Source organism: Scylla paramamosain, chromosome 4 (assembly GCF_035594125.1).
Source record: "Scylla paramamosain isolate STU-SP2022 chromosome 4, ASM3559412v1, whole genome shotgun sequence".
NCBI lineage: Eukaryota > Metazoa > Arthropoda > Malacostraca > Decapoda > Portunidae > Scylla > Scylla paramamosain.
In genome coordinates this window covers 6,529,349-6,543,891 of record NC_087154.1, presented here as the reverse complement: position 1 = coordinate 6,543,891, position 14,543 = coordinate 6,529,349, and the positions used below count along the sequence as shown (strand labels likewise).

General features: G+C 43.0%; 2 protein-coding genes across 2 annotated transcripts; both read left to right on the top strand.

The window, feature by feature from the left end:
- The first annotated feature begins 3,933 nt into the window (after nt 1–3,933).
- LOC135097318 (uncharacterized) lies at nt 3,934–7,231 on the top strand. The gene is made up of 4 exons (XM_063999110.1): nt 3,934–4,799; nt 4,987–5,931; nt 6,420–6,506; nt 6,792–7,231. The coding sequence occupies exons 1-2, from the start codon at nt 4,646–4,648 to the stop codon at nt 5,754–5,756; spliced, it is 924 nt and encodes a 307-aa protein (XP_063855180.1). The 5' UTR covers nt 3,934–4,645; the 3' UTR covers nt 5,757–5,931; nt 6,420–6,506; nt 6,792–7,231.
- Nucleotides 7,232–8,858: 1,627 nt separating this feature from the next.
- Nucleotides 8,859–12,681, top strand: LOC135097308 (uncharacterized). Its single transcript, XM_063999105.1, has 4 exons — nt 8,859–10,459; nt 10,574–10,654; nt 11,719–11,805; nt 12,493–12,681. The coding sequence occupies exons 1-4, from the start codon at nt 9,785–9,787 to the stop codon at nt 12,616–12,618; spliced, it is 969 nt and encodes a 322-aa protein (XP_063855175.1). The 5' UTR covers nt 8,859–9,784; the 3' UTR covers nt 12,619–12,681.
- Nucleotides 12,682–14,543: the final 1,862 nt, after the last annotated feature.

Below are 14,543 nucleotides of genomic sequence, written 5' to 3'. Positions count from 1 at the left end.
TAGGGGGTGGGGAAATACTTAACATTAATCCTAAAGGTAAGTCTAATCTAGAAGGTACTATTGATTGATGGCTCGCACCATGGTGGGAATCGCACTGAGTCTGTACCGGTCCGTGCGCGGCGCCTTTAGGGGCGTTATCTTGTTGTGGTGTCTGGTGGCACGGGTCGGGCGAGGCGCGTCAGGCGGCAGCATGTTTCTGAGACGTGGATCATGCAGTAGTTCCCTTCCAAACTTCTCCAGAGCCTCTCGGTACCTGGTAGATAGTCTGGACAGACTCAGGGTGGTCAGGGCTTCTTCATAGGTGGTGTATGCAGGGCCAAGGATGACCCTGCACGTCCTTTTCTGCACCTTCTCTAGCTGTAACTGTTGAGTGTGTGTGAGGGAGGAGGACCACGCTGGGGAGGCGTACATGAGTTTGGGGAGGATGAAGGTAAGGTACACCCCCCTTAACTCATATGTCGGCGTCCCCAGCGACCTGAGTCTGCGCAGCAGACTCAGGTGTGTGTGTGTGTGTGTGTGTGTGTGTGTGTGTGTGTGTGTGTGTGTGTGTGTGTGTATGTGTGTGTGTGTGTGTGTGTGTGTGTGTGTGTGTGTGTATATATATATATATATATATATATATATATATATATATATATATATATATATATATATATATATATATATATATATATATATATATATATATATATACAGAGAGAGAGAGAGAGAGAGAGAGAGAGAGAGAGAGAGAGAGATAAACAGGTGCGAAGGAAAGGAGACAGACTGTTAATCCGATAATTGGCGGACGAACTGGCAGCGTCGCACTCATGGAAATTCCAGAATCTGCCATACCTTAAACGGACTTCATCCTCTGAACAGACTATAGCTCTTCACCGTAAAGACGCTACTTGGCGTCTACCTTGCTGCATTTCTCACTATCACTGTAATTTCGCTGCACTGCACTGCACTGTTAGACACTGCACTCACTCATTGTACGCTTCACGATGTTGGTGCCTCCAGCTATACAGACACCAAGGCCCTGTAGAACACAGTACACTCGACGTCCTCGTGCTGGCAATGTTGTGTTTCACTCAGTGTGTCGCTGTTTCCACTTAAGTAGCTTTTTCTTCAGGATAAACATTTCACGCAGGGAGGCCACAGAACGCCTGACTTCTGATCTTTCTAAAATTTCTGATTGGGGCAGAGCAAACATGGTATTGTCCAGTGCCTCAAAAACTCAATTCCTCCATCTATCAACTCGACAACACAACCTTCCAGATAACTATTCCCGCTTCTTCAATAACACTCAACTGTCCCCGTCTTCTACACTTGATATCCTTGGTCTGTCCTTTACTTATAAGATAAACTGGAGACTTCACATCTCATCTCTAGCTAAAACAGCTTCTATGAAGTTAGGTGTTCTGAGACGTCTCCGCCAGCTTTTCTCACCCCCATCCCCCCAGCTGCTAACTCTGTACAAGGGCCTTATCTGTTCATGTATGAAGTATGCTTCACATGTCTGGGGGGGGGAGGTCCACTCATAACACTCTTCTTGACAAGGTGGAATTAAAAGCTTTTCGTCTCGTCAACTCCTCTACTCTAATTGACTGTCTTCAGTCTCTTTCTCATCGCCGCAGTGTTGCATCTCTAGCTATCCTCTACCTCTGTTTTCATGCAAACTGCTTTTCTATCCTGCTAATTGCATGCCTCCCCTCCTCCTGCGGCCTAACTGCACAAGACTTTCTTCTTTTTTCTCAGCCCTATTCTGTCCGCCTCTCTAATGCAAGAGTTAACCAGTATTCTCAATCATTTATCCCTTTCTCTCGTAAACTCTGGAACTCCCTGTCAGCTTCTGTATTTCTACCTTCCTATGACTTAAATTCCTTCAAGAGGGAGGTTTCAAGACACTTATCCTTCAGTTTTTGACTTCCGCTTTGGACCCTTTTCTGGGAATGGCATCTCAGTTTTTTTTTTTATTGGATTTTTGTTGCCCTTGGTCAGTGTCCCTCCTACCTAAAAAAAAAAAAAAAAAAAAAAAAAAAAACAGCAGCAATATAATGGTCAGATAGGAAACTTTAGATACAGTTACAAAGAGAAAGATAGAAGCCATACGAGGATAGTTTGGAAATCAAAGCTTTGTGGCAGACTCTATCAGAAGCTTTGGATATGTCTAAGGCGACAGCAAAAGTTTCACCAAAATCTCTAAAAGATTTTGGTCAGATCTCTGACCAAGACTCAGTAAAGAAAGCCAGATCACCAGTAGAGCGGCCTTGACGGAACCCATACTGGCGATCAGATAGAAGGTTGTGAAGTGAGAGATGTTTAAGAATCTTCCTGCTGAGGATAGATTAAAAAACTTTAAATAGGCAAGAAATTAATAATAGCAATAGGACGGTAGTTTGAGGGATTAGAACGGTCACCCTTTTTTAGGAACAGGCTGAATGTAGGCAAATTTCCAACAAGAAGGAAAGGCAGATGTTGACAGATAGAATTGAAAGAGTCTGACTAGGCATGGTGCAAACACGGAGGCGCAGAACAACAGGAGGGACCCCATCTTGTCCATAAGCCTTCTGAGGGTTTACGCCAGCGAGGGCATGGAAAACATTATTGTGAAGAATTTTAATAGTTAGGATGAAGTAGTGGAGGGTGGAGGAGAGGGAGGAACAAGCCCTGAATCATCCAAGGTAGAGTTTAAGCAAAGGTTTGAGCGAAGAGTTCAGCTTTAGAAAAAGATGTGATAGCAGTGGTGCCATCTGGTTTAAATAAAGGAAGGAAAGAAGAAGCAAAGTTGTTGGAGATATTTTTGGCTAGATGCCAGAAGTCACGAGGGGAGTTAGATCTTGAAAGATTTTGACACTTTATATTAATGAAGGAGTTTTGGCTAGTTGGTTAGTTTGTCTGCTAGTGATTAACTTCCTTGCCTTCAGGAAATGGGAGCACCTCATTTTATCTATCTTCTTTCTTTCCTATAAAATTTCCTTCGGGTTTTTCCTTCTCTAACCCCATAAAGTATTTCTTTCCAACCTGTTTTCCTGTACGGCTAATACCGGAGGGAATGGAGGGTGGGGAGAGAACGTTTTGCTTTCCTGTCCTTTTCTTCTACTATCACCTTAGTGGTTTTAGGTCAGGTCACCTCGTGAGGACCGCAAGGTCAGTTGTGGCCTGTTTTTCTATGTAACTCTATGCAAATTTATGTAACTCTCTCTCTCTCTCTCTCTCTCTCTCTCTCTCTCTCTCTCTCTCTCTCTCTCTCTCTCTCTCTCTCTCTCTCTCTCTCTCTCCTGCTCAGGTGTCCATGAAATTGTTAGATTATCGACAGTAATGACAAAGAAATAATACCATTCTCTCTTATATTTACTAGGATATTACAGCTAATGGCAACACGAATTCTTCAAAGATTTGAACAGTAGAGCAATGACACGAAAAACAAGACCAGCTCCCTATAATGTGCTGGCACAGCAGTATTATGACATGTACACAGCTAATTAGAATAGAAAGTTGAGTTTAAATTATAAATATATATATATATATATATATATATATATATATATATATATATATATATATATATATATATATATATATATATATATATATATATATATATATATATATATATATATATATATATATATATATATATATAATGAGTGGAATTATAATAGTCGTACATATCCTTTTTTTTTGTTACATTTAGGTTATTCATGGAAGTGTTTGTGTCCGCGGCGCACAAACTTGCCTTAGGGTTGAGAATAAGAATAAGTACAGCATGTTAAAACACACACACACACACACACACACACGCAGACTCACACATTTGCTGCATTGAAATGAAAAATTCCACCCTTTTAGTTTATATTTTAGAGGAAAGATCTTTCACCACTGAACGAAATCTTACATGTGTTAAAGTCAAAGAACACAATATATTTTCATGCATTATGAAGATGGCGACTTTTCTCTTGGAAAGTGAGTAGATGTTATTTTAACATCCTCTTCGTCGATCCTTTCTCCTTCGCTTCCTCAGTGAAGAATATCAATTTCGAGACTCACGTCTTGGCTGCCGACTTTTCTTTATGCATGGACGTATGACCTTCATGGGCACATTTCATGGTGTCCTGGTGACCATTTCGGAGGCACTCATGCCTGTTACGTGAACTGACATGTTGACCGTCGACTCTTGGTGACATTCGATATTGGATTTGGGTGTGAAAGACTGATCATCAGCTCGGCATAGTCACTGGGCATGCGTAGTTCTTGTTCGCGTAGGGGGAGCTATAGAGAAACCAGATGCCTACAGAGATCCTTCAGGACAGCGGCTGATGGTGGAGTGTGTGGCGCCGCGACGCTGCGATCCTTAACCGGCAGGATGAGTCACACAGAAAGGAAGTACGTCAATCGGGATTTGTAAAGCTTAGCCTTGTTAAAGCCGCTACGGTGGTACAAAGGAGGATTTGTGTGTTGACAGTGACGACCTTGTCTTTGTGTGACAGTCAGTGCAGAGTTTTCTTTTGTTCCAAGATGAAGTGTCAACAAGCCCCCTCGCCGCGTTACGGCAGGACTGCATTGCCCAGCCGCAAGCAGAGTAAAAACTTTCTGGGCTCATGTCTTCCTCAGGAGGCATGGAGGGTCTGCGTGGGGTGATGGCCGCTGCCTGCAGCGCGGGATGCAGCTGCTGATGGAAGTGATGGAGTGGGTGGCGCTGCTGCTGGGGCTGCTGCCCTTGGGTGGCCGCGGAGGACGCTGGTCACCGGGAAGAACGGTTTTGGCCATCGTTATTGCTGGTCTTACACTTCTTACGGACGTTACATTCTTCATAGGTAATGAAACAAAAAATTCATGGGATATCAGTTTTTCTCAAGACAACCTTATACTTGATTCTTTTTTTTTTTACTACCATGGTAATTGTTAGCTCTCTACGCTGAGTAGCTAGGTAAATTAATTATGCTGAAGCCGTGACACAGATCAATTATTTCCTTACTTAACTATGACCATGCTCTTTTTCAGTGTCTACAGTATGTCTGAGAGAGGTTAAGTCGTCTCGACTGGACATGATCGTGGGCATTTTCATTGTAATATACGTCTTGTCAAAGTCCATCGCAGTCTTGTTGATGCTGTGGTTCAAGGGTGAGGTCTTCAGCTCACTCCTCCTCGCTCTCAGGAAAGCCACACAGTTCCTGACTGAGACTCCAGCACGTGCCATAAAATTGGTGCTTTTCTTGTCCTGCAGTTTAGTGGAATGTGGTTTATCATTGATAACTCATGCATATTGGTTGGCAGCAGTGTCCATATCTACTCAGCCTTCAGTAATAAGAGCAATCTTCCCCGTCATTAGATCGTTTGCAATATTTTCATTGCCTTTAATCGACATCTTCCCCTTAGTGATGTTGGTGACCGCTGGCCACTTGCTCCACGCTGCTCTGGCTGATGCCAATGTGTCGCTCAAGCTGGAAATAGAGCGCCACGACTTCGTAAATCCTAAGGAAAGCCTCAGGCTCCGCGCCCTGTGTGTTCGCTACATCCACTTGCGTGGCCTCCACCAGCAGCTGTCAGAAATTCTTGCCATTCCAATCATGGGATGGAGCTTGGAAAAGCTGTTATTACTTATCTCCACCACATATTCGTGCATTAGCTATGGTAAATATGTAGTTGGAACTTTCATGTTCTACTTGTTCCTGATGATAATTCTGATGGGCGCTGTCTCGCTCTACGTGCTGTGCCTTGTGGCTGATCGCATAGCTGATGAGGTAAGATTGTATTGTCTCATATTGAAATAACCATGCAGTGCATATTTCTTAAGGTTGTTGCGTCATATAACAATGCGTGACTGTAAGGTGTTGATGCATTGGTTTTCTGTGTTGCCCTCTGCAGGCCGCCGCGCCGCTGAGGATCATCGCCGAGGCGGACCTGAGCCTCGGTGGCCAGGACATTCGTCCTGAGGTGGGGATCGAGGTAAGGGCTTGAGATATTAATATGCTTTACTGCATTGGAAAGACTTGTAAATATGGAAAAAAGTGAAGGGGCAAGGCGCTTGTAAGGAAAAGGGTGGCTGGAAGTGGAAAATGAGACTGGGAACATGAAGAAATGAGGATGTGGACAGTGGCGTCTCAAACCCGGCTCTCACATTCACGATAAAACAGGCGATTGCTAACCGTGCTCATTCGCGTGATTTCCTTGTAATGCCCAAGCTATGATGTCACTGAGTTTGCTAGAAGTTCGCAGATGCGGCGAATCAGAAACACTTTCATGCGATGATTTCCGCTAGAAGACGATAACCAACAAATAGAGTGCACTTTGACCGCCTGCTTTATGGTGAGTTAAGTGAAATTAAGAGTGAAAGAGAGGCGATCAGTATGTGAGCGGATGGATAAGCTATATTGAGGAAAACGAGGACGGTGGGTAAGGCGAAATGTGAAGTGTGAATGCAGGCGTGTCCGCAGGTGGCGAGACTCCTTAAGGTGTGCGAGAGGCCGCTGGTCATCCGTCCCTGGGGCCTGTATACCATCTCCCGCTCCAACATGCTGGCGGTGAGTGCTCGGTTCCTCTTAACCAAGGCTTAAACAATGCAAGGCAGACACTGAACACTAACGAGGAAGACTTCCATGCTTGCATTTCACGAAGACTGTTCATGGCTGTAGGTGTAGATGTGTCCACGTACAAAGTGATGCATGTTGCGACATAAAAATTAGATTTTCTTTGTGTACGTTAAACCTCAGCATTGTGAAAGGTTGACTAGAATGGAGGGATGGAAGGTTGTTAATTGCTTCAGTTGGACTTATTATGATTCTCCTTCCCCTTCTCTGTTTCCTCAGATGCTCTCTGCCATTTCGACTTACTTGGTGGTGTTGCTGCAGTTTCAGTCTCCGATGGATATCCCCTCCCCACACTCTCAGCAGGGGAACGATTCCGTGTCGCTCTAGTCGCACCCCGCATTGCTGCGCCGCGCTACGCCTCACACACTCTTACTTCTTTCCTGTTGCTACTGTCAGCATGATCAGAACAGCAGATCGCTGAACGCCACACTCACCAGATTACAGACTCCGACACTCGGCCAAGCATGCGCAAGAGAGCACATCTGCTAGCAGCATATTGAAAATTAAGTAGAACTCTCCTAGAAGCAGAGGAGAATGGCATGAAGGGGAAGGCAATGTTGTACTTCGTAAACACACACACACACACACACACACACACACACACACACACACACACACACACACACACACACACACACACACACACACTCACTCACTCACAGTTCGTAACACAATGTATATCATCACACAAACAAAGTGGACAAAAACATACGTAAATTTCTGCTTGTTTTCATTTAGGGCTGATTGCTGTGACAACCTTCCGCTGAAAAAAAAAAAAAGACTTCAAAGGACAACGATCGTTGCTTGTGGTCATATTCTTCAGCTTAGTTAATTAAGTTGGTTTTCTTTAATCAGACTTCATGAAATTTGGCTGACCAGACAGAAATCAACAGATTCCCGGGAGGAAAGGACGGAAGCGTTAATTGCACAGTGCCTCACTTATGTACCGCTGGACGAGTTAATCTCAGGAAGAAGAAGAAGAAGAAGAAGAAGAAGAAGAAGAAGAAGAAGAGAGAGAGAGAGAGAGAGAGAGAGAGAGAGAGAGAGAGAGAGAGAGAGAGAGAGAGAGACGCACTGTATGTACTTAAATCATAGATGTCAAATGTTTGTAATATTATCGAGGTTCTGTAAATCCCTAAGGAGCACACCACCTTTCAGTCAATTTTCAACCTCTGTTTTCACGTCCTCTTATGTGTAGTGTGATCACGCAATAAGCATTGTGCACACGAGGCCTGGGACTGTTATTTACTCCTTTATTTTTACAATGCAAGAAGTGAAAGGAAGGATGGAGAAAGGAAAGCAATAGGGAAAGAATTTACTGCAGGCTGAAGGACACCGGAGTTGACAGAGTAATACTTTATCGTGTGTGTGTGTGTGTGTGTGTGTATGTGGACAAGATCAATAGTTAGCGTGTGCGGAACAAATTATTTGTTAATGTAGTTTTGATCCCTCTACGTCCGTCAACTGGTAGAGGAGTCAGGCAGCAGGAGTGGAGGCGACAGACCGATAGAGGAAGGGTTGGTGTTCTCAGCCAGTGACGCAGCGACGGTTGGGGAGCAGGCAGTTCTTCCTTGTTGTCTGAAGAGCTAAGGCTTCTCTGTGTGTAGTGTGATTACAAGTCTAGTGATCGTTTTCATTCAGATTAATGGGAATTTTTTTAAAGTATGGCTGATGGGTATATGTTATAGTAATAGTTGTAGTATTGTTATTATTATTATGTAATACTGGTAGTAGCAGTAGTAGTAGTAGTAGTAATAGTAGTAGTAGTAGTAGTAGTAGTAGTAGTAGTAGTAGTAGTAGTAGTAGCAATAATATCTAGTAGTAATTGTGATGATAATAATAATAACAATAATAATAATAATAATAATAATAATAATAATAATAATAATAATAAAATAATGATAATAATAATAATAATAATAATAATAATAATAGTAATAATAATAATAACAATAATAATAATAATAATAATAATAATAATAATAATAATAACAATAATAATAATAATAACAGCAGCAGCAGTAGCAGAAGCAAAAACAACAACAAAACAACAACAACAACAACAACAACAACAACAGCAGCGGCATCAACAATAAGAACAAGAACAACAACAACAACTACAATAACAACAGTAGCAACAACAGCAAAACAAAAACAACAACAACAACAAATACTACTACTACTACTACTACTACTACTACTACTACTACTACTACTACTACTACTATACCACCGCCACCGTCGTCATCACGGAACAATCGATGAAGACACTTCAAGCATCGTTTTTGCCACAAACTTCCATTACTGATGAATGTCACACTTATGTAATCGTTAATACATCTTCACACACAAACTTGAACACATGAGCGTCATAACATTATTTATTTTCATCCCGCACAACACACTCTTCCTTACCAGTTTTGAGATTCATAAGTAATTCTTTCCATATGTTATGAAGATTCCATATGTAGGTCTTGGTTCCTTAGATATACGTGGATTCTCATATTAAAAGTACACAAGTGCATTCCAGATTGTCATCCTTCATGTTCAGGGACGCGCCAGAGTGCTGCTGAGGGCGAGGGAGTGTCTGCCTGTTCGTTCAAAGCATCGAAGTTTTCCTCCTACGATGGTGATAATTCCCTTTGCCGAGAAGTGAGTCTTTTTTCGTGTTTGTGTGTGTGTGTGTGTGTGTGTGTGTGTGTGTGTGGTGCGTATGTGTGTTTTGTGTGTCACTGAGTCACTGAATCAGCGGAGATATGATGCATAGAGAGGCATAGGCTTTACGTGCCTTCCATTCCTGTCTCCAGTATCGTAGGTAACCCTCTTCCTTAGACATGCTCGAGAGGTGGCTTGGGACGGTGAGGAGCATGGGCGGCACCGGACCAGGCAGCAGGCAGGGGTTGTGTTTGCAGTGGAGTGGGCGGGGGTGCTTCTGGGGCTGCTGCCTTTGGGGTGGCGCGAGGCCCGCTGGTCGCTGCCCAGGAAGATCGTTGCCCTCACCGCCTCGGGCATCACATTTGCCCTCAACTTCGCCTTCGTCTTTATTTACTTGGGCAAGTTTATCTTTAGTCTTTATCTTCATAATAATGTTTGTGTGTCTAGAAAAGAACATCCACACACGCACTCATATATTGTAAGCGCACATTGAAAAGTGGAAATTGACATCGTCCTCTTTGCTTTCAGAATTATATATACAAGTGACTGCCGAGCATATGAACCTAATGATGTACATCTTGTGTGTGCTCATGTACGCATTCCTCTTACTGTTGCCCTTCATCATGCTGCTGTTCCTGTGGGCAAAGTCTTCCAGCATCACACGGCTCCTCGCTGTTATCAGAGACGACATGCTCGCTAGGAGGAAGTGCTCATTGTATCCGATTTTGATATTTTTATACGGTTTTGTTGAGTATTTGACATGCTCTTTTTATCGATATCTATGGTTCGGAGGTATGCCATATACATCTGCTGCCTATAAGATGGCAGTCTGGTACACAGTGCTCTCTCTGTCTTTCATCTGCACCTTTCCCTTGTTGCTGGCGCTGACTGGCGGCTACGTTCTCAGCGCCGCTCTTAAACGCACCAACGACGAACTGCAGCAACTCAAGTCCCAGCCTCCAGTGGCTCCCATGCAGCAGGCATTTCGAGTACTCCGTGGTCGCTACGTCTGCCTGCGTCGCTTCCACCAGCAGATGGCAGACCCCCTTTGCTTTCCAATACTGATCTGGTCCCTTGAGAAACTTCTTGTTATAATGTTCAATGTTTTTTATGTTATCGATAGCTATAAGAAAACGGATCTTTACATGAACATTTCGATAATCAGCTTGACTCTGGGATATATGGTGTCCTTGTATGTGTTTACCTCCTTTGCTGATCATATCACACTTCAGGTAATGTATGCCGCGCCTTACAGTTAGTGTGTATGTGCTGTGCATTTATATATGAAATACAATTCAGCATGTCTTTACTCTCCTGTGCTTCACGTCACTTGTGTTGTACTGCAGGCCGCGGCGCCGCAAAGCATCCTGCTTGATGCAGACGTGGCCACCGAGCCTGAGAAGACTGATCCTGACGTCGAGACGCAGGTATGGCTGTTCCTCAAGACGCAATGCTATTGTATATAAATTCATATTTTGATATTCGTTTTCCACTGCTTCTACTGCCGCTGATTTCATTACCACCACTCTTGCTGTTGCTGCTGGTGGTGGTGGTGGTGATGGTGATGGTGGGGGTGGAGATGGTGCTGCTGGCGGTGGTGGTGGTGATGGTGGTGGTGGTGGTGGTGGTGATGATGGTGGGGATGAAGGTGGTGCTGCTGGCGGTTGTGGTGGTGATGGTTATGGTGATTGTGCTGCTGCTGGTGCTGCTATGTAACACTGTGTACTCGTATAAACTATTTTTGTTCTAGAGTTTGGGAAAATTGGCAACGTGTTCAATAACAAATACATCATTCCTAAGTATACTTCATAGCCAGGATGGTAACGGAGCTACTAAGAGATTATTTCTCTATCCTTCACATATGAATATTAAAAGTAATAAACCTAAAATGCGCCTCCCTCGGACATCATCATTAGTGAGACAGGACTGTTATCTGTCCTGCACCTCGCCGGCAGAGGACGAAACAGAGAAGGGAAGATGAGATAAGAATATAAAGTAATAATAAAATATTTGTTCCTATTCCTGACAAACTCTTGAGTCCATGTATAATGCCAAGAATTAGTAATGTAGGTTGGTGTGCGGTTGGTGTGAAGGCTGGTGCAGGTCTCGGCTTTCTCTGAAACGTCAGAGTAGACGTCCATCCATGACAGTGGACATTGGTAGCGATGGTTATGTGCTAAATGTGAAGATTATGTCGATGAAGACATAATACTAGTCTACTAGTTTGATTTTATGAATATTCTTATATGAAATTTACAATTCAGATTCGGCTGAGAAAAAAACACTTAGAAAATTTAAATTACATAATTATAAAATGAATGATTAAAGTAATTAGTTTCGTATTCAGTGTTGAAAACGAATGAATTACTTGAAGTTTTTATGAGGAATTTTTCCCGTGGCAGGAAAATGGCCGCGGTCATCACACAGAGAAGCGTGAGTACTCGTAGATACCCGTAGGTGTTGCAAGATCATTATGAGGCTGTGTCCGCAGGTGGCGAGACTCCTGAAGGTCTGCGAGAGGCCGCTAGTCATCCGTCCCTGCGGCCTGTACACTGTGTCCCGCTCCAATCTACTGGCGGTGAGTGCACTGCCAACTTCCTTCACAGAGCTGGCCATCCCTCGCGTCACGCCCTCCATTGTCATCCTTCACTTATCCATCACTACTTAACATGTTGCCAGTCAACCACACAGTTAATTTGTTATTACTTCACGAGGCATCACCGCACTTCTCGGCTTCACACTGTGGTAACTACAGGTCCTCAACTAATGAGATTGTGGCTTTTCGTTTATGGACTTGATTGGTGCGGCTCGGCGTGGAAGACTTCATTAGGTGATGCTTTTTTCTTTGTCTTTCCTTCTCAGTGATGTTTTTCCATCTTGTGTATGAGACCTCGAATCCGATACCAAACAATTTAGGAATAACTTCATCATTTATGTTCCATGTTCAAAATCCGCCAAACACTGACTGTATGAATAGTCTTCTTTTCCATTCTCTCCACATTAAGGTCATTGAATCTAGTGACTCATAGAAATGATGAAGGTTTCTCTGAGGTTATTTCCAGGTGATGCAGTGCCTCAGAGGGCCTCAGTGAGACAAGCATTTCCTTGATGTTCCTTATCATCTTTTTATGTGAACACTTCCTTCAAAACTCCATTACCAGGATATCAGTTCTTCCTGGTCGAGTATAAAGTGGTCGTCTGGTGACAGGCCTTGTCTTGGCTAATGTTTGACGTCACGTGCTCATGATTATTCTTCACGCGGCAGATTCTCTTAACGGTCTCGACCTACGCGGTGGTGCTGCTGCAGTTCAACGCGGAGGACCTTGCATCTGGAACACTGCCGTTGCCGGGAAACTGCAGCTGTCCTTATCCTGATGGTTCTCTGCATTGATGGACCCATGGTCACTGCTTCCCTTCTGTGGCCGTCCTCCATTTAATAGTGACTTATAGTTGTTGGTGAATAATGTGAAGAAAAAAAAAAAAAGACTCGTGTAAACTTATGTAAATATTTTGATCTAGACACATTTTTATCAGATGTGAATTGATCTACTAATCTGTTAAGTGAGAAATTTGAATGGTGTCTGCGATGTCACTAAATTACAATATATTTCGCACTTATTATAAGGTCTTCAATGTAGCCGAAGCTTTAATTCTTCTAGAGTGGAAAAATTGATACTGGTCTCAGTAGAAGAATATATTGAATTTTAAAGTGACTATTACCTTTACTGAACATTTTTTCTACTTAATGGCTTCAACAAAGTTTGTTATAGTTTTACTTACAACATTAGTGTATAGGTGGTGCGGTAGAACAAAATTTTTGGAAAGGTGAAATAATGTTAGCATTATTTGATAAAGCAAACAAAAAGGAACACAGGTCTTGAAGTTCAGAGGTGGATCTCGCTCACCCAAAAGCACCACTCAGAAGGTCGCGTCTGGTTGCCTTGTTTGCATCTTATGTAAACAATTCTTACCTTAGCAATTATTTTGTATTTAGTATGATGGAGAATTGCGAGTTCGCCTATGAACAACTTAGGATAAATTAAGAAAACCTGTGAGGAAAAAACAAAGAAAAAACCGGCTCAGTATAATGAGAGCCTTGCTGGTAGGAAACGTTAGTTAGTATACTGAAACATTTTGAGACTTACTTTCAAGGACCGTATACATGATCATGCATGAATTTTTCCCGCTACTGATGATGTAAAATATAGGTGAAGCTGTCATTACAATCGTAGGAGAACTCTTAAGAACCTTTACAACCCCTACTGGGGCATGTTAAAAGTCGGCGAAAAGAGAGGAAGAATCGTTTAAAATGAAGTCCACCAGGGATGCAAAACACATCTTAAGCTATCAGTATAATTACTGAAACACCTTTTGTAGACCGAGGAACTTCTACTAGATCTGCTAAAAGCTGAAAAAATGAGATGTTGAAACGTTTAAAGATGTGGACATGAGACTAGGTGGTTGGAATGACAGGGCACGACGTCACTTGGCACAGACTTTCTTAGCTGCGCTTGGCTTTTCTCTGGTCGCTTAGTGCAGGAAGTGTTGTTGCTTGTCACGCTCCCCGGGGATCTGTTATGACTTATTTTACTTAATTCCTGTCGAATGGTTACTCCTTTGAATCCTGACCATAATTTCCTGTTCTTAGGGAAGAGTCAATTGTCACAAAGTCATCCTTTAGCAGCTTCTCTCACTCGCCCTCCCCTTGTAGTTCTTGGCTTTCCTGTCTTTATTACTCCTGCAACCTCTCCACACCTTATTATAAGTCTGTTATTAAAATTTTTCCACAAAAAAATATGTATATTTAGATTTGGAACAACAAAATCACATTTTTAACTACTATTTTAAGCCTATTACTACTACTACTACTACTACTACTACTACTACTACTACTACTACTACTACTTCCACTACTACTACTACTACTTTAAAAAAATACAACTACTACTAATACCTCCACCCCATGTTTATTGATGTGTCAATTAGGGGCTCCATTACTTGGAGGTCATTAGCCCCAGCTCCCGCTAATGAGGGAGAATGAGAGACGGCACCTCATCCATGCGACGACATGGCTCCTTGGCTGATGCTTCTTTTCTGCCATTAGGTCGGCTAGTCTTGAGTAGAAGCACTGAGCCTTGGAGCCCATCCCGCCAGATGTGGTGAAGACCAGAGGTGTGAAGCTGCCCTGGTCAACGTGTTGGATTCTCTCCCCATACGCTCGGATCTTCTCCTGCTCATTCTTGCGGTGGGCGGCCTCCAGGGAGAGTTCGTGGTGACAGGCGGCCATCGGGTCAAAGATCCGTATGTCCATGAATG